Source organism: Colias eurytheme, chromosome 22 (genome assembly GCF_061535395.1).
Source record: "Colias eurytheme isolate Ceu_HAF_F1 chromosome 22, ilColEury1 Martin Lab GWU primary, whole genome shotgun sequence".
NCBI lineage: Eukaryota > Metazoa > Arthropoda > Insecta > Lepidoptera > Pieridae > Colias > Colias eurytheme.
The window spans coordinates 3,894,067-3,918,294 of NC_143001.1; the positions used below are offsets into that span (position 1 = coordinate 3,894,067).

At 34.0% G+C, this 24,228-nt stretch overlaps 3 protein-coding genes across 3 annotated transcripts in view; 1 reads left to right on the plus strand and 2 right to left on the minus strand.

The window, feature by feature from the left end:
- Positions 1-465: 465 nt before the first annotated feature.
- On the minus strand, positions 466-3,504 carry Mtap (Methylthioadenosine phosphorylase). The gene is made up of 8 exons (XM_090115093.1): positions 3,452-3,504; positions 3,092-3,267; positions 2,497-2,634; positions 1,912-2,091; positions 1,655-1,730; positions 1,117-1,203; positions 828-950; positions 466-586 (listed from the first exon to the last, which is right to left on the minus strand). The coding sequence occupies exons 1-8, from the start codon at positions 3,473-3,475 to the stop codon at positions 551-553; spliced, it is 840 nt and encodes a 279-aa protein (XP_089971219.1). The 5' UTR covers positions 3,476-3,504; the 3' UTR covers positions 466-550.
- Positions 3,505-4,703: 1,199 nt separating this feature from the next.
- On the plus strand, positions 4,704-7,532 carry Ho (Heme oxygenase). The gene is made up of 4 exons (XM_090115159.1): positions 4,704-4,923; positions 5,081-5,213; positions 5,404-5,615; positions 7,049-7,532. The coding sequence occupies exons 1-4, from the start codon at positions 4,821-4,823 to the stop codon at positions 7,336-7,338; spliced, it is 738 nt and encodes a 245-aa protein (XP_089971285.1). The 5' UTR covers positions 4,704-4,820; the 3' UTR covers positions 7,339-7,532.
- Positions 7,533-9,119: 1,587 nt separating this feature from the next.
- The window catches only part of Apoltp (Apolipoprotein lipid transfer particle), a 66,590-nt gene continuing 51,481 nt past the window's right edge, over positions 9,120-24,228 (minus strand). The window contains exons 51-69 of the mRNA XM_090115139.1: positions 23,920-24,165; positions 23,234-23,470; positions 22,501-22,833; positions 21,938-22,103; positions 20,670-21,600; positions 20,162-20,357; positions 19,687-19,820; positions 18,837-19,078; positions 17,958-18,160; positions 17,336-17,492; positions 16,684-16,910; positions 16,238-16,362; positions 15,673-15,867; positions 15,074-15,195; positions 14,104-14,252; positions 11,951-12,062; positions 11,608-11,739; positions 9,917-10,086; positions 9,120-9,292 (exon numbers count right to left, since the gene is read on the minus strand). Of these exons, the coding sequence (XP_089971265.1) occupies positions 9,209-9,292; positions 9,917-10,086; positions 11,608-11,739; positions 11,951-12,062; positions 14,104-14,252; positions 15,074-15,195; positions 15,673-15,867; positions 16,238-16,362; positions 16,684-16,910; positions 17,336-17,492; positions 17,958-18,160; positions 18,837-19,078; positions 19,687-19,820; positions 20,162-20,357; positions 20,670-21,600; positions 21,938-22,103; positions 22,501-22,833; positions 23,234-23,470; positions 23,920-24,165 (4,161 nt within the window). The 3' untranslated portion in view covers positions 9,120-9,208. The remainder of the gene's footprint in view (positions 9,293-9,916; positions 10,087-11,607; positions 11,740-11,950; positions 12,063-14,103; positions 14,253-15,073; positions 15,196-15,672; positions 15,868-16,237; positions 16,363-16,683; positions 16,911-17,335; positions 17,493-17,957; positions 18,161-18,836; positions 19,079-19,686; positions 19,821-20,161; positions 20,358-20,669; positions 21,601-21,937; positions 22,104-22,500; positions 22,834-23,233; positions 23,471-23,919; positions 24,166-24,228) is intronic.

Genomic DNA, 24,228 nt, shown 5'->3' on the forward strand with positions numbered 1-24,228 from the left:
TACGGTTTGCATATTCGTGAATCGCGCGTACCTACATAATAATATTATGATACTGTATTATATTTATATGATAATATATTAATTATCTTTAATGCTCTTAAGTCATAAGATATTATCCCATGGTTAACCGGTGGTTAATCGGCATTTATAATACGTTGCATTACTTGCTCTGTGATACGTTGTGTGTTGTGTCTTACGGCTCTGGGATCTTAGAGCGTATACGCACTATGCGGGTAGCCGCATTGCGGGTAGCCGTCCGGCTGACCGCAAGCACAATTATGTACGTAATATTCATTTCTATGCGCACTGTGCGGTCTGCGGTAGCCGCATCGCAGTGCGCATAGAAATGAATATTACGTACATAATTGTGCTTGCGGTCAGCCGGACGGCTACCCGCAATGCGGCTACCCGCATAGTGCGTATACGCTCTTACTCTTAGGTGGATTTTAAATAAATAATTACATGCAAAATGTATTGTTTTATTTCTTTACAAAATTTAAATATAATAAAAGTATATAAGATTCACTTAAATAATAATGAAATGCTTCGATTATTCCTTTAGCATGATGTTGGATGAAACCAGTTCCTGAAAATAATAATAATAGTAAAACATAAAATCAAACACTCGTTTTCATTGGTATCACGCTGATCTAAGGTATCACGGTATTACCAAAGGAAATTCTATAAGATAATATTATCTTGATATAGTAGCAGAGTATATTATTATAGTCATATTATAGTATTATCCGGATAGGATTATAAGTGAGTGTTGCTATGTAATAAAATAAATGCAGAAACAAAAAAGCATAAAAATAAAAAATAAACACCTTATGAGCTTCCAAATAGGCATGATTATTTTTAGCGGCCAAAATCTGAACAGCGTCGACGATAACATCGGATGCCTTTTTCACATTTTTCGCAAATGCTCCAAGAACATCGCTTACGCATACCTGAAAAAAAAAATTGAATATAAAAAATTATAAGCGTCACAAGTTTATTTTAGGGCTTTTAAGGTTCTGATAAAGAGCTTGAATTATATCAAATTGTGTAGCTAATTTGATTATTGTTCAATTATTATTTTTTACCATCACAAACAAAAAATTAAGATAAAATTACCGATTTTTCATTTTCTCTCCAACAATCGTAATCAGTGACAAGGGCTAAGGCTGCATAGCTCAGCCCTGCTTCCTTCGCTAAAACCACCTAAAATAAATAAATATTACAGAACAATTTTCAGACACGGCACGATCTGATCCCATACTAAGCTTTCGCTTGTGTTATGAAAACATAGCTGTTATACATACATATATAATTTTAAATAAAAACTTATATAGATAACTAACACCCAGGCACAGAGCAAACATCTACGTTCACCAAACAAATATGGCAAATATATGAATATATGGGTGGGAATCGAACCTTCGATCTCAGTCAATATTAAAGAGTTTAGTTAGTAAAGATAGGTATAGTAAAATAAGTAAAAAAATAATGATTACACTGTTTTACATCATAATTATTTAATGTATTTTTTCAGACAGAACAAAGGAGAAGGTAATCTAAAATTAAGATCCATCCATACAAGATCCATCTTAATTTTAGTTGGCAATACTGGTGATGTCGTATTTTGACACAACCTTTTATTTATTTATCTCACCTCTGGTACTGTAGTCATATTAACAAGATGACCGCCCCACTGGCGATGCATTAAGCTTTCTGCTCGACTGGAATACCTAAAAAATACAATCAAGTTCATATTAATATTATTTATTAAACTTTTAATGTGTCTCTGACAAATCTAAGCTCTGACACGACTTTTATAAGTAGTTAATGGCAACACATCTATTAGAAGGTTGGCGAAACTGAATTTTTTGACATCGAAACATTTATTATTCCTAATTTTATTAATCTCACCTAGGCCCCTGTATAGTAACAACGGTACCACTATGATAGCAAGCATAACCTCTTGCTTTCGCGGCACTTAACAGCGCGTCACGAGCCGAAGCACAAAAGGCGGGAAACATTGGCAAGTGACAGACGCCTTTTGGACCCCCTTCAGTGCGGTCGTAGAACGTGCATTTACGACCCCATGTTCTGTAAAATATTCGTTTGATTTATTTGTATATTTTCTTGCTTCTTTCATATTCTGTTAGGGGTGCATTTCCACTAGAGATGTGCTATACAGCCATGCTGCGAAAAGGCAATAGCTATACTATGTAACTATGTGACCGTTTCCATCACTGCTAAGTTGTATGTATCAACGAATGTGTTTGGTCGATATCAAACGCATCCACAGCAACGTAGCGTAGCACATCTCTAGTGGAAAAGCACCCTAAATCTATAATGTAGTTACTAGTTACTAATTATTTACGGAAAATGGATTCGCATTCTGTAAGTACATTAAGGTTGCCAGATCCAAGCTGATCATTTCCTGGACATTACGCAAAATTCCGGGACAACAAAAAAATAAAATTTTAACAAAAAAGTTGACTATCTTACCTATCAATAAAATCGTCGATAATAACCAGACTGCCCGGTTCGTATTTCTCATCAAGGCTGCCCGTGGCCGTAGCGGCGAGAACATGCGTGCACCCCACTTCCTTTAGCGCCCATATATTCGCACGGTAATTGACGTCACTGTTTAAGCAACGTTATAGACTATAGTATGAGTATTTGTTAAGAATGAAATATCAAATAAGTCGTAATTATCCCTAAAGGGTACCTAAACTTTATAAATAAAGAAATAATAAATGTTGAGAGGGAAATAAATTAGTGAAAAGTGATAGCGTTTTCCACCGTTTCATTCTATGCGGATAGAAGTAAAATTTAAAGAAAAAGTTGTATAATACTGTGTGAGTTTTTAAATTATTTATAAAGAAAATTTAAACCTTCGAGAACCACGCCATTGAACACAGAATGAATATCTGTGCAGCAGGTAGATTTTGAGATTATCGCGAACATGCAGAGAGGTATCATGCCATTGTTGAATAGGTAGTAGGTACAGAATGAAAATCGATGCACTTTTTCAGATTATCGCGAACATGCAGAGAAGGGAGGACTTTTATTTTACGTACTGATTTAAAAAAAAAATCACCTGGGTTGATACTGATGTTTCCTGCCATGACGTGCGAGTATCACACACGGCACGCCCTTAATAAAACCTTCAAGCAGAACATCAGATGGGTTTCCGAACGGAGTTGTTACAGCGCGTTCTACAGGGTTCTCGAACAAGTTTGGGTCATCGAAACCGGATCCTCCGATGATACCGATCTAAAATAAAATTACACATATCTAATTGTACGTACCTATTGACGTGAACGCTACCGATGAGCATTTATATTTATTTATTAATATGGAAATAAAATTTTATCTATAAATCAATTAAAATGACTGAAAAAATCAATAGATGTTTAATACATGTATTTTCTTATTCACTATATCAATGTTTAATTACCTTAATTTTAGTTGTATCTCCCATTTTAAAATTTATCAATTAATCAATTATAAAATTAATCAATTATAAAAATAAATGCAAAAGAATAAGTTTGTTCTAATCAAACAAACGTAGAGCTAATAAGTAGGTAATAAAAATATATCTTTATTTAAATTGCGCACTCTGAAGATTAAATTATTCGATATCACATTCAATACTTATGGAAAATCGGATAATAATTGATAAAAGTCGAAAGATAAAAATAGTTATAAAGATAAATTATTGAATCACAGCCCACAGGAATAGATGTTAGTTGTCAAGCACATATAATAACCGGCCAAGTGCGAGTCGTTGCGTTGCCGTGCGAGTTGTTAGCGGCAATGGAAATACATCATTTGTGGAAATTTCAGCTTTCTAGCTATCACGGTTTATGGGATATACCTAGCTTGGAGACAGACAGACAGACAACCAAGTCTCAGTTATAGGGTCCCGTTTTACCCTTTGGGTACGGAATCCTAAAAATGAATCGCAATTTGTGTTGGTAAGCTCATAACTCGAGAACGGCTGAACCGATTTCGTTAATGCTTTTTTATTATAATAGGATGGTTCTTGAGGAGAGAAAACGTAAACATGTTACATGTACATTGCACCACGGGCGAAGTCAGGGCGGACCACTAGTTACATGAAAAAGAAGCAAAGGAGCTTAAAGCGCGTCACACACGGTGAAGATACTATAATATTTTATCTTAAGATACTGTAATATTTTATATTACACTGACACAAAATTTCGGGTCATTTGTAACAGGATGGCGGTTCTACAGGGGTCTTAGTACGCAATGACAAAAAGAAAAATGATGGTCAGAACGCTGATACCGGATACCTTAAGATACTGTAATATAAAATATTACAGTATCTTAAGATAAAATATTATAGTATCTTCACCGTGTGTGACGCGCTTAAAACTGAAAACTGTCAACCCCACAGGTCAACCCCGATCGTCGCAGCCTCAGTCGCAACCATATCGCAACCACGTCGCAACGCTAAGATTTTATCTGATGAAGTGTAGGAAAAATTATATTATATTAATTATTTTTTCTACACTTCACTTCTCACTTGTGATTTTGCATCATAGATCATACAATGTATGCATATTCGTGCGTATATTATAAAAATCAAATCTTTAAAAATCGCGCCCGCGCCTGCGTAGACAGCTGTCTACGCACGCCCGGCATTTAGAATGATTTGACAGATTTACAATTTGATGTTGACAGTTGACACTACTTTGTTTTTTTTACTGATTTCATTCAGATTTCATTTTGGAGAAATCCGAAAAAAAGATATTTGAGATTTGAGATACGCATAGTACAGTTTAATTTACTTTCTTTTAAAAATGGCACAAGTTAATGGTGAACTGTTCACCACCCGCATGAGAAAGGCTACTCGGAAAATACATTCAGTGAGTGATGCACTCGTAAATGCGAAATTTGCTATTTGTGAGTAAAAAAAAAAAATATCTATGTAGTTTTATTTTCATTAAAATTCAATTCTATTATAACATAGTTTGAACTTCGTCATTATATCTACATTATATATTATATAATAGAACTTGAAGAACGCTTGGTTAAATGAAATTACGTTTCAACTTTCCAGCATTGAGAGATGAAAAAGTATGGGGTGGAGGATTGTTTGTTTTTTATCACATTTTCGCCTACTTGGAGGACGCTAAGAAGAGGTTGAACATGCCTGATTTTGACAAATTATTTGTGAACAAAATTTTATATAGGTTTGTTCATGCCTTTACATTTTAGTTATTATATATGTATTATCAATTATGTATCACTTGAAAAGATTTTGCCAATCAATTTAGAATTGTATTTTTTTATAAGATCTTTATTTTCACTCCAATGTCCTCTTTCTTTAGGCATAAAGTTTGCTATTGTATATCACAGCAATAAAAAATTCAATGTTTTCAGAAAACATGCTTTTGAAGAAGACCTAACTCATTACCTGGGCAATGAGTGGAACAGATTACCAAAATCAGCTGCTCTGGAAAATTATTTAGAACATTTGCAAAGCCTGGAGAAAGAAAACCCCCAGTTGTTAATGGCATATGTTTATCATCTGTATCTTGGCTTGCTTAGTGGTGGCCAGATTTTATCTAAAAAGAGGAAGATGTTTGGGGATAGTAAGTTTGAGAATATTTAAGTTTTCTTCATTGAGATAATATTAATATGGAGATGACACCGCCTACGTCACATGACGTATGTTGAGCGGTATTTTTTAATGGTTTTAAAGTGAAACGCATCAAACATGCCTTCGTGTGTGTTACGGTATTGCACAAATAATACAAATAATACGGAAAAGTGCAAAGGAATAACTTTCATCGTTAAGTACCTAACTAGATAATAATTTTTAAAACTTAGAGCAAAAAAATGGCGCACAGATTTTGTTCGTGGTGTCTACTCCATACGTAGTAATATCACAGTATTACCATTATTTCCTACAGTAGTGCGACGAATGTACTTGTGCAGAGAAACGGAGGGGAACTGGCGGGGGTCGGGCGACGCGGGCCGCGTAAAGCAAACACGCTTAGTTCGCTTTACCTAGCGCGAAAGGATGACGCAGTCGTATTTTTTGTGTAATAATTTTATTATACATAGGTACTTACATATTCTATTATGGCGCGCACAAACTGTTCGGTTTACGGATGTAAATCTACATTGAAATCCCAGAAGGAAACAATATTTCAGAAAGATTGTATTAATTGTATCTGTTGAATTAAAATCAAAGCTATGTATATGTTGTCCTCATTATTTTCTAATCAGATTGTACATCCCAATGCGAATGCATTACTTAGTTAAATGTTATAATATACAATTAAGAACATCCAAAAATAAAGTGTCCACGTAAATAATATTTAGCAGTGCAATATCTGTAATTATATATTTATGAACAAATAATTACATCAGATTTAATAATCGCAATTATTTTGAATGTACATATGAATAAAGATTTCATCATAATATTAATAATCACAATTGTTTTATTTCCCATTTGTTGCAACCCTAGCGTATTTTCGTGTGGCAGCGTAAGTACCTACGCTGGCGGCGGCATCGCGCGACATCAAAGGCGATTCCTTACTGTAGGAAATAATGGTAATACTGTGGTAATATTATCTCAATGGTTTTCTTTGCCCTTTATTTCTCATAGTTTTATGAACTATTACCATCAATTGCTGAAAACTAGATGTTTAATTTATTCAGTTTATTAAACTTGGTTCTTCAGATTTTAAAGTATTATAAAACAATAAAATAAAACAAATGCTTTCCATGTTGTAGAAAAATGAAAATGAAAATGGACAACAATATCATACATTGTAGCATCTGAAGAACATTATTTTTGTGAAGTCCCGTGTCCCCTTAGTCACTGATCGTTTTGCTTTAGGGACAAGTAGGTGATCTGCCTTCTGTGTCCTACCAGAACGAGACATTTTTTTTTCATCTCCACCGGGAATCAAACCCAGGACCCCTTGGTGCTACGCTCACGCGTCAACCACTGTACCAAGGAGGCGGTCATCAAGAAGAACATTATTAAATAAATACAATATTTTTATTTCAGAAACTGCTCCATCAGACACATATACAGACAAAGTTACCGACTTCACAGGAGTTGATATAGCCCAGTTGAAAGATGACTTCCGAGCAGCCATGAACCAAATAGCTGATCACATGACTGATGAAGAACAACAAGCATTTATTGAAGAGAGCAATCAAGTTTTCCTTATGAATAACTTGATCGTTAATTCTGTTGGAGGGCAAAATAAAGTCTTGTACAGTTTGTTGTATAAGACTTCAGCGGTTTTATTGCTTTTGGCCAGTGTTGTTATGGCATATAGAATGCATAAATAGTTGAAAATCATAATAATGTAGTTTTAAAGTTGTGTTTATTGTTGACTGAAATATTTATGTTATTTTCTTATGTACATTAATAGTTGATAGATGATACTCAATTTTTGTGTTAAATAAACTATAAAATGAACAAGTTTATTATAGAATGATTATTAATAGGTTTAAAAAGCGATTGTTACAATTATATATTACATATTCATGTTACATGGATATTTAAGTATTTCTTATATTGTTAAAAGTATAGCGATTTTTTAATTACTTACATAATAATATCATAATGTTATATTCAAGTTTTGGTGTTTTGTGTTAGTTGTTGATTTTGCAGAAAGGTAGTAATTGTTCTTCAACTGTTTAGTCAGCTTCCTATAAAATTGTGATTATATAATTTAAGTAAAAGATTGTAAGTAGACCAAACATTATTATTTTATTAAAGACTGATTCCATATAATGTTTTTTTTATTTATTTCCACAAATTATTTTCTATTCATTTGGAAATATGGAGTATACCTATATAAATATGGAGTACTACATATGTTGGTAGTTTTAATTAATAATTCCTACTGTCCACAACACTTGTAAAAGTTTACATGACTATGAAAGTGAAGAGCTATTACGCACTGTCGACCAGTCGCCGGCGACTCAGTCGCCGGCGACTGGACTTACTCGACGACTGACGACTAAGTGCGCAAGCCCCTATTTAAACTATAGTAAGTCACATTCGCCGGCGACTGAGTCGCCAGCGACTGGTCGACAGTGCGTAATAGCTCGAAATGATTTTAAAGTAAGAACCATAGTCCCTGATTTAAGTGTGTTTAACCAACCAAACAAACAATATCTTCAGCTTTATAACATTAGTCTTTAGATAATGCAAACTTTCACCTTCTTGGGAATTTATGCAAGACAATGGTATTTTATAAAAAATATGATCATACTGAGTGATGTTTTCTATTACATATTGCATTGATATTACGAATAGATTTCAACAACGACTGATAGGATAATAAAAGATAGAAAAATATATCTACAAGCTATTATAAAAACAATCTGCGTTGAAGGAACGAATGTATTACGTAAAAAAATTAGTTCCTTTTACGCGCTTTTCAAATTCCCATACAAATGCCTCGACGATACTAATTTTCGAGTTCGCGCTAGGATATATTTCCGAATATCAAGCCCTACAGTCGGACCTTGATAATATTTTATATGAAAATGTTTTTGGTAGGATAATATTTCCACACACACACACTGCACATTTTGTATGTTGACATCAGGAATTGCTTTTGCGTATCTTTTACTCATTTACTGTATAAAATAATATCGAATAATATTGCATTGATGCAAGGTGGAATAGGACTTGAACGGATTTTTAATTTAACCATAATTCATTTAATAAGCAGGAAAATATTTATGATAATATTATGTGAAATGTATCTGCTATATATATAAGTTAAAGAAGGCATGACATATTAACTAGATAGATGGACCAATTGCCTTATTTTACATTCTATATAAGGATAATTCATAAAGGTTTTAGGAGGACATACACACAGTGAAAATAAAACAACGATTGCAAACACGCACTAAATTAAGTCGGCAATATACAATAGTTACAATATTAATAATAATAATTCTCTTATAATATAGTCACATTAGCTAATCAATTTAAGAACAGCATAGATATAAGTCTAAAGGGCTACCATAACTTTATCACAATTTTTTCATAAACATTTATTTATTATATTCAATAATAATATGTTTAGCAATTGACATTTTTAATCCAAACACATTGTAAAATATATTGTTTTTCTTTAGCTACGCTGTTATTATTTAAATGAAGATTATTATTCCTCAATAATATCATTCTTAAAGACTAAAAGTTTGGCAAATTCGGTGGATCCATCGCCAAGTCTATGAGCTCATCGATGTCGTCCGAATTCCAGAATGAAAGCTCCAACTGAAATAGATAAGAAAACAATTTATTAAAAATGAAAAGGACATTAAACATTAAAGTTGTGTTACTTTAAAACAATAATTAAGAATCCGTCAACTCGTAGGCTGCACTTGACGGATGTTTTGGAAAAGTAATTTCTTGGCATAACTGCGATCTTTTTTAAATTGCTAAAATATATGGCACAAGTCACAAACTTATGGCCAACAAGGAATAATTCTAAACCTTTGGACGTTTCATGGCTTTAGATTTATTTTTATTTAATAGGTTTCACCACTTCGACAGACCTAAATAAAAAGAAGGCGTTAAATTGTAAGTAATTAATGTTAAGGATCACAATTGTATGGGGTTGTAGGGCCCGTACAGAGCAAATAATAATAATTAACAGTACAGAGTAAATAAAAATAATTGCCTTTATTACCTTAACTCTATAATATGGTATGGTTAATGAGTACGCGCGACTTCTATGGTTATCAAACGCGAACTGATGAAATATACGTATTAAAATGCTGCGTGTCTGCGTAAAACGCTGACCGTTATGTACGAAGACCGTACAACAATATATTAAAATCCAACAGCCTATACAATTTTCACAGCGACATATACAAAGATTTATACAATAATACTAACCGGGTCATGCGCCGAAGAACACGGGCGGCAATGTAACCTCGCCGCGCGACACTCGCAGCGCGGCGCCGCACAGGGCACGGCCGCGCGCGCCGCCCGCCCGCCGACGACTGTCGCGAACCGCCGCGCTGCACCACGCTCGCCGGATAGCTTGGAGCCCGCCCAGATTGTGCCTGTTCCAAATTTGAATTTATGTTTTTTTTTTGTGTGTGGCGTGTGACATGAATTTTGAATTTGAAATTGAAATTTTGAATTTTTTTTACCGCTTAGGGCTGATTTTTCAATCCTTGAATAAAATTTATTCGTCGAATAACGTATTAAACTACCAAAATGTATTCTTTATAATTGCCCGTATTTGATAGTTTACAGGTGGCACTTTAATATTATCGTGTAATATTTTATTGGACGGGTAAGTTTTATCCAAGGATTGAAAAATCGGCCCTTAATACCACAAGAATACATTATAACTGACGTAGAAACAAACTAGCCGTTAAAGCCGATCCGCGTTAGACACAGATAGAATGAGCTAATATACCGCTTCTACCTTAGTTTTTAAAAGAATATACTATAGAGCTTAGATTATGGATTGGTCTCCGCGCGCGCGCTACGACTAGATACCGCCGGCGTACTTGAAAAATGCGGCAACTTATAGTACGCCGAATTCGGCGTACCCAAGCCAGTCGTGTCACAAGCATTGTGTGGAGAGGGTGAACCGATAATTTATAAAGATTTTGAACAAAATCTGAAGTAAAATGCCTATTTGTGTCATAAAACTATTTAAAAATAATACAACAAAAAATAAGAAAGACATTGGGATCACGTACCATCACTAAGTATCGTATTATTCGAAATTTCTCCTTTACTTCGAAAAATTTTTCTACGAAAATACGACGCCATTCAGTGTTGCCGTATTGCATATCCAAAAGAATACACGTGGTTGAGGAAATATTTTAGCAATAATTTGAACTTCTTTTTTTCAATACTATTACTAACACATGTATAAAAAGTATAATACAATAATTTATTTCTGTTTAACCATGTTTAACTGACTCATATAATATGTTTTTTTTTTAAATTTCCGCTTTTTTACTTTTAAACAACCTTTGTGACTATAGTATAGTAGCGTCGCAAGTGGATTTGAGTCACATGTTCATGGATTCGATCCCCGGCCAGGTCAGGATGAAAAAAATATTTTTCAAACTTCTTTCCAAGATGCCAGATTTCCCATTTATGAGGTAAAATTTATGTAGCTGGCAGCCCAATTCTTCACACACACTAGCGTCTTTACAAATTGCCTAAAACACACTACAGAAATGAGTTGCCGCACTCACAGAGCTATTGTTTTTAGGTGGGGCGGTATCTAGTCGTAGCGCGCGCGCGGAGACCAATCCTTAATCTAAGCTATAGAGGTTGTAATAATATAAGAGAAGAGAAGGTAGTATAAGAGAAATTATGTTTCTTTCAACTACAACGGATGGATCTAATCAATAAGAAAAATATATTACTTAAAGTTTTATGTAATACTAGTAGTCCGCCCCGGCTTCGCCCGTAGTACCTACATGTTTAAACTATCCTATCTCTCAAGTTGGATCGAACTGCACATGGTGTGCGAATTTTATTATAATCGGTTAAGTGGTTTAGGAGTCCATTGAGGACAAACATTGTGACACGAGATTTATATATAATCAACAAACCGTTAGTCTCCAAAGCCAGAGATGTGCAAAGACCCAACTTGTCTTTGGGCAGTTTGACTTGCTTCCTTAATCCCGGATCTCCCACCAACCTTTCGTAATCTTTATTCGTGTATGCTAATGTGCTATCGACACCTGGAAATAAAACATTATTTATATTTCATTTGAATATATGTAATCGTTCTATCCTTATCTCTCTCTAGTTAGATGAAAGAGATAGCAAAATTAAACATACTTTTATTTATTACGTACAAGATATTTATATAAGGTATTTATACACATTTGGAAATCACTCTATAATTTATTTTATTGTTTACATAAGAAGACACTTTTTTGGGACACTTACCAAACAGGTATTTCGCAACTCTCTTCTTAGACAGACTGAAGTCATCGTCCATTAGTATGTGCAATGTGATGGAGTTTTCCATCAGATAATGGTATATTGTGGAATAATCCAGCTGGAAAAAGCATATATAATCATTAATTTAAAAAAGATTAATTAACATCATACAACAACAGTTTCTGAAGAAAAAAAATATGGGGAAATATACTGGGAATAATCGTTGATCTATATTATATAGACACTAGCTGGTTCCGTAGCTGGTTCCGTAGCATGGTTCCGTAGCTTTTTTCAGGGGCGCCGGCAACGTATTAAAGTTGATGACGTTCTGTCGCCGTGGTGTGACTTAAGTGTCGGTGTCCCTCAAGGTAGCGTGTTGTCACCAATCCTTTTCTCAATATTTATTGACTCAATTTCCTATAATTTAACTTCTCCCTACCATATGTATGCAGATGATTTGCAAATTTACTCGCATACAGACATTTCCGAAATTTCAGAAGCTATACAACGTACAAATGCTGATTTAGATACCATAGCTACCTGGTCACACAATTACGGTCTGACTGTTAACCCGGCTAAGACTCAAGCCATCATAATTGGTAGCCGCAAAATGACAGCCAAACTAGATTGGAACAGCTTACCAAAGCTAATTCTTGGTGGATCACATATTCCATTTAGTGAGTCTGTTAAAAACCTTGGGCTCCATCTTGATATGAACTTGTCTTGGAATGTGCAAATAGAGACGCTACGGAAAAAAATGTATGGCGCTGTAGGTTCCATTCGTCGATTGCGCAATTTTCTGCCCATTCCTACAAGGGTATCGCTTGCAGAGACTTTACTCCTTCCTATCCTAGATTATGCTGACATTTCCTATCCTGACCTTTCCGAACAGGAACTTGACTCCCTTGAGCGACTCCAAAACGTATGCATACGTTACATATTTGGACTACGCAAATATGATCATGTGTCCGAATTCCGAGCCAAGCTCAAGTGGCCTCCTATCCGCGTCCGCCGGAATGCTCATATTCTGCATTTGTTGTACAAAGTTTTATTTGATCCTAAAACCCCATGTTACCTAAAAGAAAATTTTAAATTCCTCGGTGAAAATAGCCTTACCCTACGTTCCTCTAATCTACTTACATTAAGCATCCCTACCCACAGATCCAATTTCTTCCATTCTTCCTTCACTGTGACTGCAATCAACCTTTGGAACTCTATTCCAGAATCGATAAGACGTGCTCAGTCAATAACTGTGTTCAAAAATGCATTAAAGCAATATCTATCTCAATTGTAATCTTAATTATATTATAACTACCTATTTTAATTACTTAACTCAATTTATTCCTTGCCCATATTTTTTTTTTTTTTTTTTATAGTTTCACATGTATGTATGTATGTATATATTTATATATAATATATATATTATGATGTATATATTTATAGATTTATTATTTATGTATATTTATTCTTTAGGTTATAATTATATTTTATATTTATTTATTATTCATTTTCTTTTAGTTCATATCAAAATTTTAAGTTTGTAATGCACCACCACCATAATTATAATCCTTCTAAATTTTCGGGTTGTCTGGCAGAAATCGCTTACAGCGATAAGACCGCCCTCTGTACATGTTGTTACTTGTATGGTTCTTAGTTTATAATCCTGTATTAAGTGTGCAATAAAGTATTTTTCATTCATTCATTCATTCACTAGCTGCTCCGCGCGGTTCACCCCCGTGGCTAAACTCCTGTTGCCCGTAGCGTGATGAAATATAGCCTATAACCTTCCTCGATAAATGGGCTATCTAACACCGAAAGAATTTTTCAAATCGGACCAGTAGTTCCCGAGATTAGTGCGTTCAAACAAACAAACAAACTCTTCAGCTTTATAATATTAGTATAGACATAATATAGAAATAGAAAAACATTCAACATCGATCTGTCATGCCATTAGTCGAAAGCTCAACATACGCATTGTTGGGCTCCTAAATAACTTAATTTTACTATAACAAAATTTGACGCTTTTTTCCTGGCCTCCAGTGATCAGAGCAATCGAACATATTTAACTATTTCCTTTTTCTTGGTTTTATGTTTCTAAGGAAAAGACGCGGGTTCGAATCCAGCCTTTAAAATTTATATAATAAAATTATTGTTCTCACCTCACTCTTACTAGAATCACACTTAGTACACGGCAACAGAAACAGCGCACGTGGTGCAGCGGCTCTAAACGGTAGCGCGCTCGCGAACCGCAGCGCGGCGAACACGTCCGCACGCACCGAGCGGTTGGACCGCACTGACTCGCTCTTCTCTGTGAATGGGATGGGGATTTGAAAATAGAACGTTCAACCATTGAGATATACATATTATGGAGACGACACCGCCTACATCACTTATGTTCCGCTCAACATACGCCATATGGCGTAACTGCACGCTCATTTTTTATTTGTTTTAAAGTGAAACGCATCAAATATGCCTTCGTGTGTGTTACGATATTGCACAAATAATACAAATAATACGGAAAAGTGCAAAGGAATAACTTTTACCGATAAGTACCTAACTAGATAATAAATTTTAAAACTTAGAGCAAAAAAATGGCGCACAGATTTTGTTCGTGGTGTCTCCTCCATACGTAGTAATATTATCTCAATGCGTTCAACGTTAGAAATGGTTTGAGGCTGGCTGGTATAAAAAAGTTACAGATACGATAGACATTTTTAGAACAATACCTGTCATGAGACTGGCTCTTTAGTCCATTGAAATATACAAAAATTTAGGCTTTAGCGTGCGTTTCTCAAGTTTACGGCAAACAGTATTTGAAACAGTGTTGTAGACAATTTGCTTAACGGATATCTTGAAACATTTTCTGCAGTTTAGGAGATAGAACATGACACCCTTTTTTCAAGATGGCCGCGGCACTAGGGTGACCCCGCAAACTTCAAGTTAAGCTACACATCCATAAAATAAAATTGCGTTTCACGCAAATCTCAATGTAACTTTTCAATGGTCTTTATTGCAAAGTATAGAATAGAATAATCTTTAGAATCATAACTTATCTTAAATCAACACTGTTATATAATAATTGTATTACATGCATGATATTTAAATCTTGAAATTAATTCCAATTCTTACCAATAGTAAAAGTATCGAAGTGTCTCGGAATATCCACAGTATTGGTGAATAGTTTGTTATTATGGTAGAGTGCTCTAGGTCGGCGGTACAGCCCACTACCACCGTATACTACAACTGCATATCTGAAAACAAATTATAGTTATATTAACTACTAGCGGTCCGCCCCGGCTTCGCTCGTGATACATATTTACGTTTTCTCTACATAACAACCATCCTCGTACTTCAAGGAATATAATAAAAAAAGAATTATCGAAATCGGTTCAGCCGTTCTCGAGTTATGCGCTTACCAACACATTTTGCGATTCATTTTTATATTATAGATTATGTGCAGGATTTCAAACAATAAAGAAATTTAAGATATACTTTTAATCATCAGACTATTTTGGTTCGTAGCAACACCACTTTTATGAACAAGTAGGACACAAATACTAATTAAATGGAAAAAAAATCAAACACATTTGGTTGACACAAAAGTCAGTCAAAAACAACAAGCACAACTCTGCCTAACTAACAGTATAAATAGAAAACCGAGAAAATAAGAACATATTATTGAAATACATATGTGCTTAGTTCTGTAATATACATATTTAATTTCTTACCGATTATCCGACAATCCATTCTCCTGTAGTTTACTATCAAATGTGTCTATGAAAAGATCGATATTCTTCGACTTCCGTATATTCTTATTGCAATACTGCGCTTCCACTACAAACACAATATCAGCAGATTTCGGCGGGTTTTGTATTTCCAAGAACGATCCCTCTTCTACTATGTCGCCTTGAGGTGTTGTGCATCTGAAAAAGAGTTAATTATTATTATTATTGAATAATTTATATCTTTTGTTGTATCCGGCTCGAAGGACCATGAAAATTTGAACTTAAAGTAAATGAATCAAATGCTTTATGTACATAATTCAAATGATTATTTTAGAATATATTACTCGAAGTCATACTGTAATTTCATTATTCAAAATTATTACTATGCAACTCTTCGAACTATTAAATGTTATATGTAATAGGTTAAGTAATAAAACATAACATGCAAACATGATGTGGAAACTAAATATAAATGTCTAAAATCTAAGATGACTGCGACATAAACTTAGACCGTCAATTGAGAATAAGTAAAAGCTTCACAAAAGGTTTATTAATTATTTATACATACCTCACACAATGATCAGGCACATGTGTAGGCACGTGTTGCTGCGCGCACAGCTCTAGATACGCGCTCGCGAGCGCACACGCGTCCGCACCGTGCGAGCACTCCGCGTGGAATGGCACTGCGTCGATCTGTGGAGTGGTTATATATGCAGTGTCATTTTTAGGACTACCCTACAAATTCTTTACATAACTGAAATGAAATCTGTATGTTCCCAACTAACCTTTAAAGTTTAAATGGAGGTTAGAGTACGCAAAGACACGTAACTGATTAAATAGTCGATAGAAACAGTTACAAAATGGACATCAAATAGTGTCTAATATCTAAATAGTGTTATTTAGATATTAGACACTATTTGATGATATTGAAATTGACACTCTAGGTCTTAAAATAATCAATGTTCGACATAGTGAACAAATTCACTACTAAACTAAGTTCCCTTTAATACTTACCACACTGAAACACGGGTGCAATGGCGACACCTTATTCATAAAGAACTTGCCACACTGCGTATCGTTAACCGGTCCCCATACTGGTTGGGACACTTGGCTTTGCCTCAATAACCATGATTTGGCAACACTGTCGATATTCGATTGTGTGCCATTGGGTAACTGCAGTTCGTCGAATTGTTCATTGTTATATGTGCCTAGAAGTCCGCCGAGGCTTGCGTAGAACCAGCCTGTTTGAATGAATGAACATTTTGATATCATTAAAAACTTTACACTTTGATACATAGAGATTGGGAAACACTTAATACTTACTGAAAATGACTTGATCATCTGGTTTAAAAAATGGAAATAAAATTCTCAAAAATGTTTTCAATTTAATTGTATCTAATGAAAAATGCAGATTCATGGGCTGAAGCTGCTTATCTTTAACTTATATCTTATAAAATTAAAAATTTATATGCTTGGAATGGAGCAACTACACGGCATCTTGCCGTATTTTCTAGTTGAATTAATTTAAAAATACACGTTTGAGTTTAGCTTACTATAGGTATAAAACCTATGGTAGATTAGCACTAAGCACATGACTGTGCTCTACCCAATAAATATCTAATACAAATTGCTACACATAAATTATCTTAATACAAGAACAACTCACCAGCGACTTGCAGTTTACAAGTCCTGAACAGAAGATTACAATTTACATCCAAACCAGACCTTGTTTCTACAGAAATAGTATCATCTTGTCGATCTACTATGAAATTTTCTACCGCTGCCGGGAGGCTTAGCGGATTCGATCTGCCTAGAGATACTTGCTGCAAGTAAATAAAATTAATATTGGGATGAATTTGTAGTTTCTAGTGTTTAATTTTACGCGAGTACATTTGGAAATTAAAGACTTTAATTTCACGGGGAGACTGATTGACTTTGTTTTCAATTCAACCGTATTTTGAACTCGGAAATCGAATAAAAAGGCCCATTATACGTGATGTTCACTATAATAGGAATATTTTATAATTTGGATATGATTTCTAATATTTTAACTTTGATTAATGCACATATCTATGCAATAAGGTATTATTACAATAGGACAATACATTATACACTATGACTTTGAACTGATTTATCGGTCCGGATATTATAAAAATACCGTTAAAAAGAGTTGTAAAAATTGATTATAATGCAAAATAGAACTATTATTAGAAGCACTGAAGTAAAATTTTCTATATTGTCCTTCCTTTAAAAAAAATTGTTAGTCACTGAAATATCCAAAAACTCACCTCCTTATACAAATCAATATAAATCAACGATTGCTTCGTCAATATAACAAGATCGTACTGTCCTTGGTCATTGCTCTCCATAAGCACAGTGAAGTTGTTCAGTCTATAGTCCTTAGTGAGCAGGAAGGTCCCGGGTTCGGTGATCGTGAACACTTCTTTGTCGAATGTCACTAGAGTACCTTGGCCGGTCATCATTGCCATTCCTGTATTTAACAAAAAATAACAATGTATTAAACATGGAAAAGGAACATTACAATAATATTATATTATGTCATCTATATGCAACATTTGTCGTAATCGTATCGATATTCTTAAGTTGTTCAAGTTAGAATTTTGTGAAAATTAAACATGAAGGGAGTTTATATACACTCCCTTGTATATAAACTACTAGGTTTCCGCCCGCGGCTTCACCCGCACAATCAAAGAAAAACCCGCATATTTCCCGTTCCCGTGGGATTTTCAGGATTGCTTCATTTTCCAGGGATAAAAAGAAGCCTATGTCCTTTCTCGGGTATCAAAATATCTCCGTACCAAATTTCATGAAAATTGGTTCAGTAGTTTAAGCGTGATTGAGTAACAGACATACAGACATAGTTACTTTCGCATTTATAATATTTATATAAACTATATAGTTTATAGTTTGCAAATTAAATGACCAGCGTACAATAAATTTCAGAATAACTTATAATATAAACTATAATTTCCCACTTCAGAAGTGCACTATTAAATTTTCTAAATCTTTGTTTATCAATACTTAGGATCTTATGTGTTAGGACGGTACTAATTCTACTACTAATAAAAAGAAAATTGTCCATTTTTTATATGACGACCTCTATAAATATTAAATAAATAAGAAACCTATTAAAAGCAACCACTTACCCGCAAACGGAGGCACAACATTATTATAGTCAAGATACGGTCGTATCTCGTAATAATACGCCCAAATGCTCTTATTACTGGTCAGCCATTCGTCCATAAAGTCCCTAACCGCTTTATATTCAGCTATTTCTGTGAAATCTGGCGTTTGGTTGAACGCATGCCACGACATTGGTAGCTTTTGTTCTAGAAGTATATTGCCTTTGTGCGGGTCGAATATGAAGTTCGTTTTTGGGGTTCGGTGCCTGGAATTGAGATTGGAAATAAGGATTGAGTTTTGTTGATCGGTTAAAAACATTTTTGGTGTTTAAAATATGGTTTATACATTACTAGCTTTCCGCCTGCGGCCTCGCCCGCGTTTTCAAAGAAAAACCCGCAGTTCCCGTTCCCGTGGGATTTCCGGGATAAAACCAACCCTATGTTGCTCAGTGAAAATGAATCAGAAAAAAAAATGAAGCTTTCTAATGGTGAAATAATTTTTGAAATAGGTCCAGTAGTTTTTGCGTGAGAACAATATATTACAAACCTTTCCTCTTTATAATATTTGTATAGATTATTTCCAAATATATTCTATCTATACAGTACGTTTTCAGCTGGATTGGTCATAAAAATTCAACAATATCGATTCAATAATTTGCGTTAAGGAAATAAGAACAATAACATCATGAAATCAAGCGAACTTTCAAATTTAATATTTTAAAAGGTGTTAAACTCTCTGATTAGTCTTTAAATTACGTTAATAGAACTGATGTTTATTCGATTTGTTTATTTTTACATCTATATGCTATGTAAGCATCTATAACACGATTAAGCCAAAATCTTATTGTAGAAATTATTATGTAAAATTACTTACATTTCCTCATATTGCAGAGCTGTTTTCGCGAAGTCTGTTATTTTGTTATATAATATCTCCCACACGGCATCAAGAGCGTCACCAATTAAGAAATAGTCGTACCACCATTTTAGACGTACGTATGCTTCATTGCACTAAGAAAATTAGGAATAATAAATAATTTAACAAATAATTGAAATTTAAATAAATAATACGATACTACGTATAGGAAGTATAATAGAAAATAAGAAGATATACATAGAACAGATATTTTGAAATTCCTAGTCTACTGAACTTAATTTATCCCATACAGAAAAATATTTAAAGCAGAAATTAATTTTATATGTTAGGCAACAGTCTATCTTTAAATATCTTTTTAATAATAGCGCTGTCACTTTCCTACACTGGATTCGAGTGTAAATCTACAAACGTCAATCCATTCTTAAAAAAAAACTTTTGTTTGTGTAAAATTACTAGGATATAATAGAAATTTTACCTTTTCCCTAACATAAACAACTTGCGGTGTTTTCAAGAAGTTTTCCCATGCATTTTTGAATTCATTGTACAATTGTTTGAACTCTTCTGTGAAAGGAATGTACTTCTCTAGTTTCGACCAAATCACGTTCCAAAGTTTCTTTGAGTACTTCTTTATGTTTGTTATTATGTCGTTGTTTATGAGGTCCCGGTAGATTCTGTAACAATTTTAAACAGATGAGAATATATTATGTAATTAGATGTATTGTTTTCCAGCTTTTTTAGGATTTAGAATAGTCTTATTTTGACTTACGAGTTACGACATAATTTTGAAAACTCCAAGTAACTAAATGCTTTTAAATAACGTATTTTTATTACATTGAAATTGCCTTTCTTGCATATTTTCAAGGATAATTTTAAGCAAACTAAATGTATGTGAAATATTCGATTTCATGTAGGATAATTGAAATCCAATATCTTCCTAATCTATATTTAAACTTTAATCTTAGCATGCCTTCTTCTATACTTACTTGTCCATTTCATGTCCAAACGTCGACACATAGTTAAAGTACGGTGTGTCCGTCAATTCATGAGTCCTTTCATGGAAGAAATCCATAACTTCTCTCCAAATAGCAACCACGAAAGCTTCAGTATAATGCAACATTTTGAAAAACAACGGCTCTATAGATTTCAGTAACTCATGCCAATATTTAGACAATCTTGTCGTCGCATTAACCCAAGTATCTTCCCAATATTCTAAGAACCGCATATGCAAGTCTCGTATAAAGTTATCGTATTGCAAAATCATGGCTTCCAATCTATCCGATACTAATTCCATCAAATCTGCTTCTAGAATTTTGTTAACTGTATCTAGGAAGTTCGCGTATGCCTTTTTAATTGACTCAATGACGTATGTGAGACTGTCTTTTATCGATTTACTTGTATTGCCCATCATTCCCCACATATCGTTGACGAAACCGGGCAAATGCTCCAAATGGTTACGTATAGCCATTTCATCTAACACATAATATGTGAATTCGACAATATCTTTGACGTAGAAGTCATTATTATCATACGATTGGTTGAGGAACCGTTCGAAGTCATCTAAATCGTCTTTTATAACGTGTAAGTCGTTCAAATCGTCTAAGAAATCTCGTACTCTGGGTTTAGCGTCACTCCATATATTTCGTAAAGCAAGATGGGCTTCCATGGGCGCTTCTTTAATAATTACTAGAGTTTCATTAACTTGGCCATATAGGAGTTTCAGAGAGTATACAGCTTGAGATTTAATTTCACTGAATATCTCTGGTCTCCATACTACAGCGCTAGTTAATAGACGCGAATGATTCAAACGTATGTATGAAGCTAGATCGACAGTGGTGACGTCATCATAGTGCCGCCACGCGTTGAGATGGGCGGAACGAGTGTCGATAATTTCGCCGATTAAATGGAATGATATGTCTGCAAGATAAATAAGTAGTAAATATGTAAGTATTAAAGACTAAATTACAATTCGATCTGTTAATTAGAACCTTATGGCATTTTAGGCTATTTAAGAAGACTCTTTACTATCCTCTAAATACTATAAATATTTTATTTTTGATATTTGTTTAAATTATCACATTTTGGGGAGTTCAGATATTCCAATATAGCCTACATGAGTTAGAAAAACAAAATTCACAGAGGAGCTAGGGCAGTTTTGCCGGGTTTTTACAAGAAAGGTGTTAAAATAGGGAACTAAGAAAATTATACAACAACCATAATAAAAAAATAAAACTAGCCAAATTTAAACACTCACCATCCGTGCTATTATAATGCGCTATTAACGACTTATCGACCATAGAAAGCGTAGCTATAACAGTATCATTTGCATTAGGTCTCGCTACCAAACCGCGTATTCCATATTGTGGGTATACTAGTGACCATGTACCGTTCACTTTGTAGAAGTATGTTTCGTTTGCTCGCTGTAAAAAAGTTAGTGTGTAATGTGTCTGTATGAAAAAAAAAATGGATTCAGGAAATAATTGCCCGTTTTGAATAGGACAAAAACAATGACTAAATACAAAGACCAAATAATGTATGATAAGAAAGTAGATAATGTACCAGTAATGAGTTTTAAAACTTAATTTAAATTATTATCAATGTCTGTCTTTATTACTTTACGTGTTTCGAAATTTTTAAGAGACAGAAATTAATAGAACTAGGTACTCATATTTTGAATAATGCCTATATAAGTACGAAGTGCTGCTAAATTCTGTATTTTTTGCTATTCGTCATAACGATTGCATAATTTATTGGCTTCATGTTGCATAAGTGCCATTTTTTTGTCAATTTTAACATTAAAAAAAAAACACTTCTTACCTCCCAATTTATAGCGCTAGTGTTCAAATCAACGAGCAATTTATTACTCCTCAGTTTTTCATAGAACAAAGATTTCTGGAACCTATAATAGTTACTCAAATGGTACCATCTACTGTGTATATTTATATCAGATTTCATATCCAAATCTAAATTAGTTGACGGATGCGTACATTTTAGTGCAAATTTGTAATCTCTAATTGGTCCATTTGAGTTATCTGTTAATATTGAGTTGAGTTTGAGATATTCGTTCTCGTATTCAGAGTATTGTAGTTCTAATGATATGTTGGACATTACTTCTGGAGAACTGAGGTATTGGCCTTTTAGTGTTACATCCTGGAAGAAAATTTGAATTATTTTTATTGGAGAGTTGCATGTGTCTTTTGATGATGTGTATTTTTGGTTCCTCAGTGAATAAAACAAATGTAATACAATATTTTAATATTTTGTGAAATTTGAAAGAAAAACTATTATTGCTAAAGGTTGGATTAAAGCATGCATCATTTTTCTTATTGTGTTATGTCATGATTGGTTGTCCAATGTACATTTAAAAATTTTACAAAAAATATGTAAAGAAGGTTAGCAGGATAGTACTTAAGTACTTTATAAATATACATTTTCCAGTTTCTTGCTTATATTTATCGGTGAGACTGACATTTCTAAGTACTATACATTCTTATGGAATTACAAATATTAAGCGAATATTTCTTAATTAACAACCCCAATTCACACATACCTTTCTAAATGACGGGTGAGATAAAGCCAAGTGCACATTATGCAAGTTCCCCTCAGCAGTTGGCGGACTTTCCCAGTGACCACTGATTTCCGCAGTTTTATTTTCCGCTCGGACATTCCACAGTAAATCCGCTTTTCCGTCCAATAGCGCGTCTTGTAAGCGATATATGGCGGAAACGCGGAAATTCCGCAATGGGTATTGCACGTCCATGACTACTTGTTGGGACTCTGTGTCTTCCTATCGAATAATATGAAAGAAATTATGATAGAATACATACATTTACTTATCTAAATTATATGTAAATCACAATACTATGTAATGAGTCAATTTGATCAATGCAGTTTTATAATATAAGTTATGGCGCAGTTAGTAAATCTACGGTAATTGAAAAAAGAACTTTAAGACCTTTCTACACATATACAATATACATTATTAAAATCTTTCCGATTTAAAAAATGTTATAGAAGTAGTTAAACATTTTAAACACCCATCATGGTCTAGTTTCAATTTAATTCAAGTACTGATCCTATTGTGAAAATTCTATCACTAACAAGAAAATTCGACCCTAGTTCGACTCGCACTTGACCGGTTTAATTTATATATAAATCGTTAGTATAGTATTTACATAAATCGTTAATATAGTAACGTTGTGATGTTGTGTAATTTATATAAACATTAAAACTCACCACACTCAAGTTAGTAACATGCACATTGTATTGCAGCCAAACATCCTCCGCCCAGGCCACTTTGCTCCCCTGTCTCAATTCCTTATCCACAGCTTCGTACGTATTCTCAAAGTTCCAGGTTCTATTCCCGTGCAGTGCTGTGAATTTCATACGTTTGCCGATGTCGTATGTGTGGATATCAAGCTTGCCGGTCACGTTGAATTTTGTCGCGTTTTTCAGGTGGAATACCGTCGCTTGCTTTACGTCCTGTTGAGAAAAAAGTTGTGTATTTTTGCTTTATTTTTTTGTTCTACAGTTAAAGTAACCTAA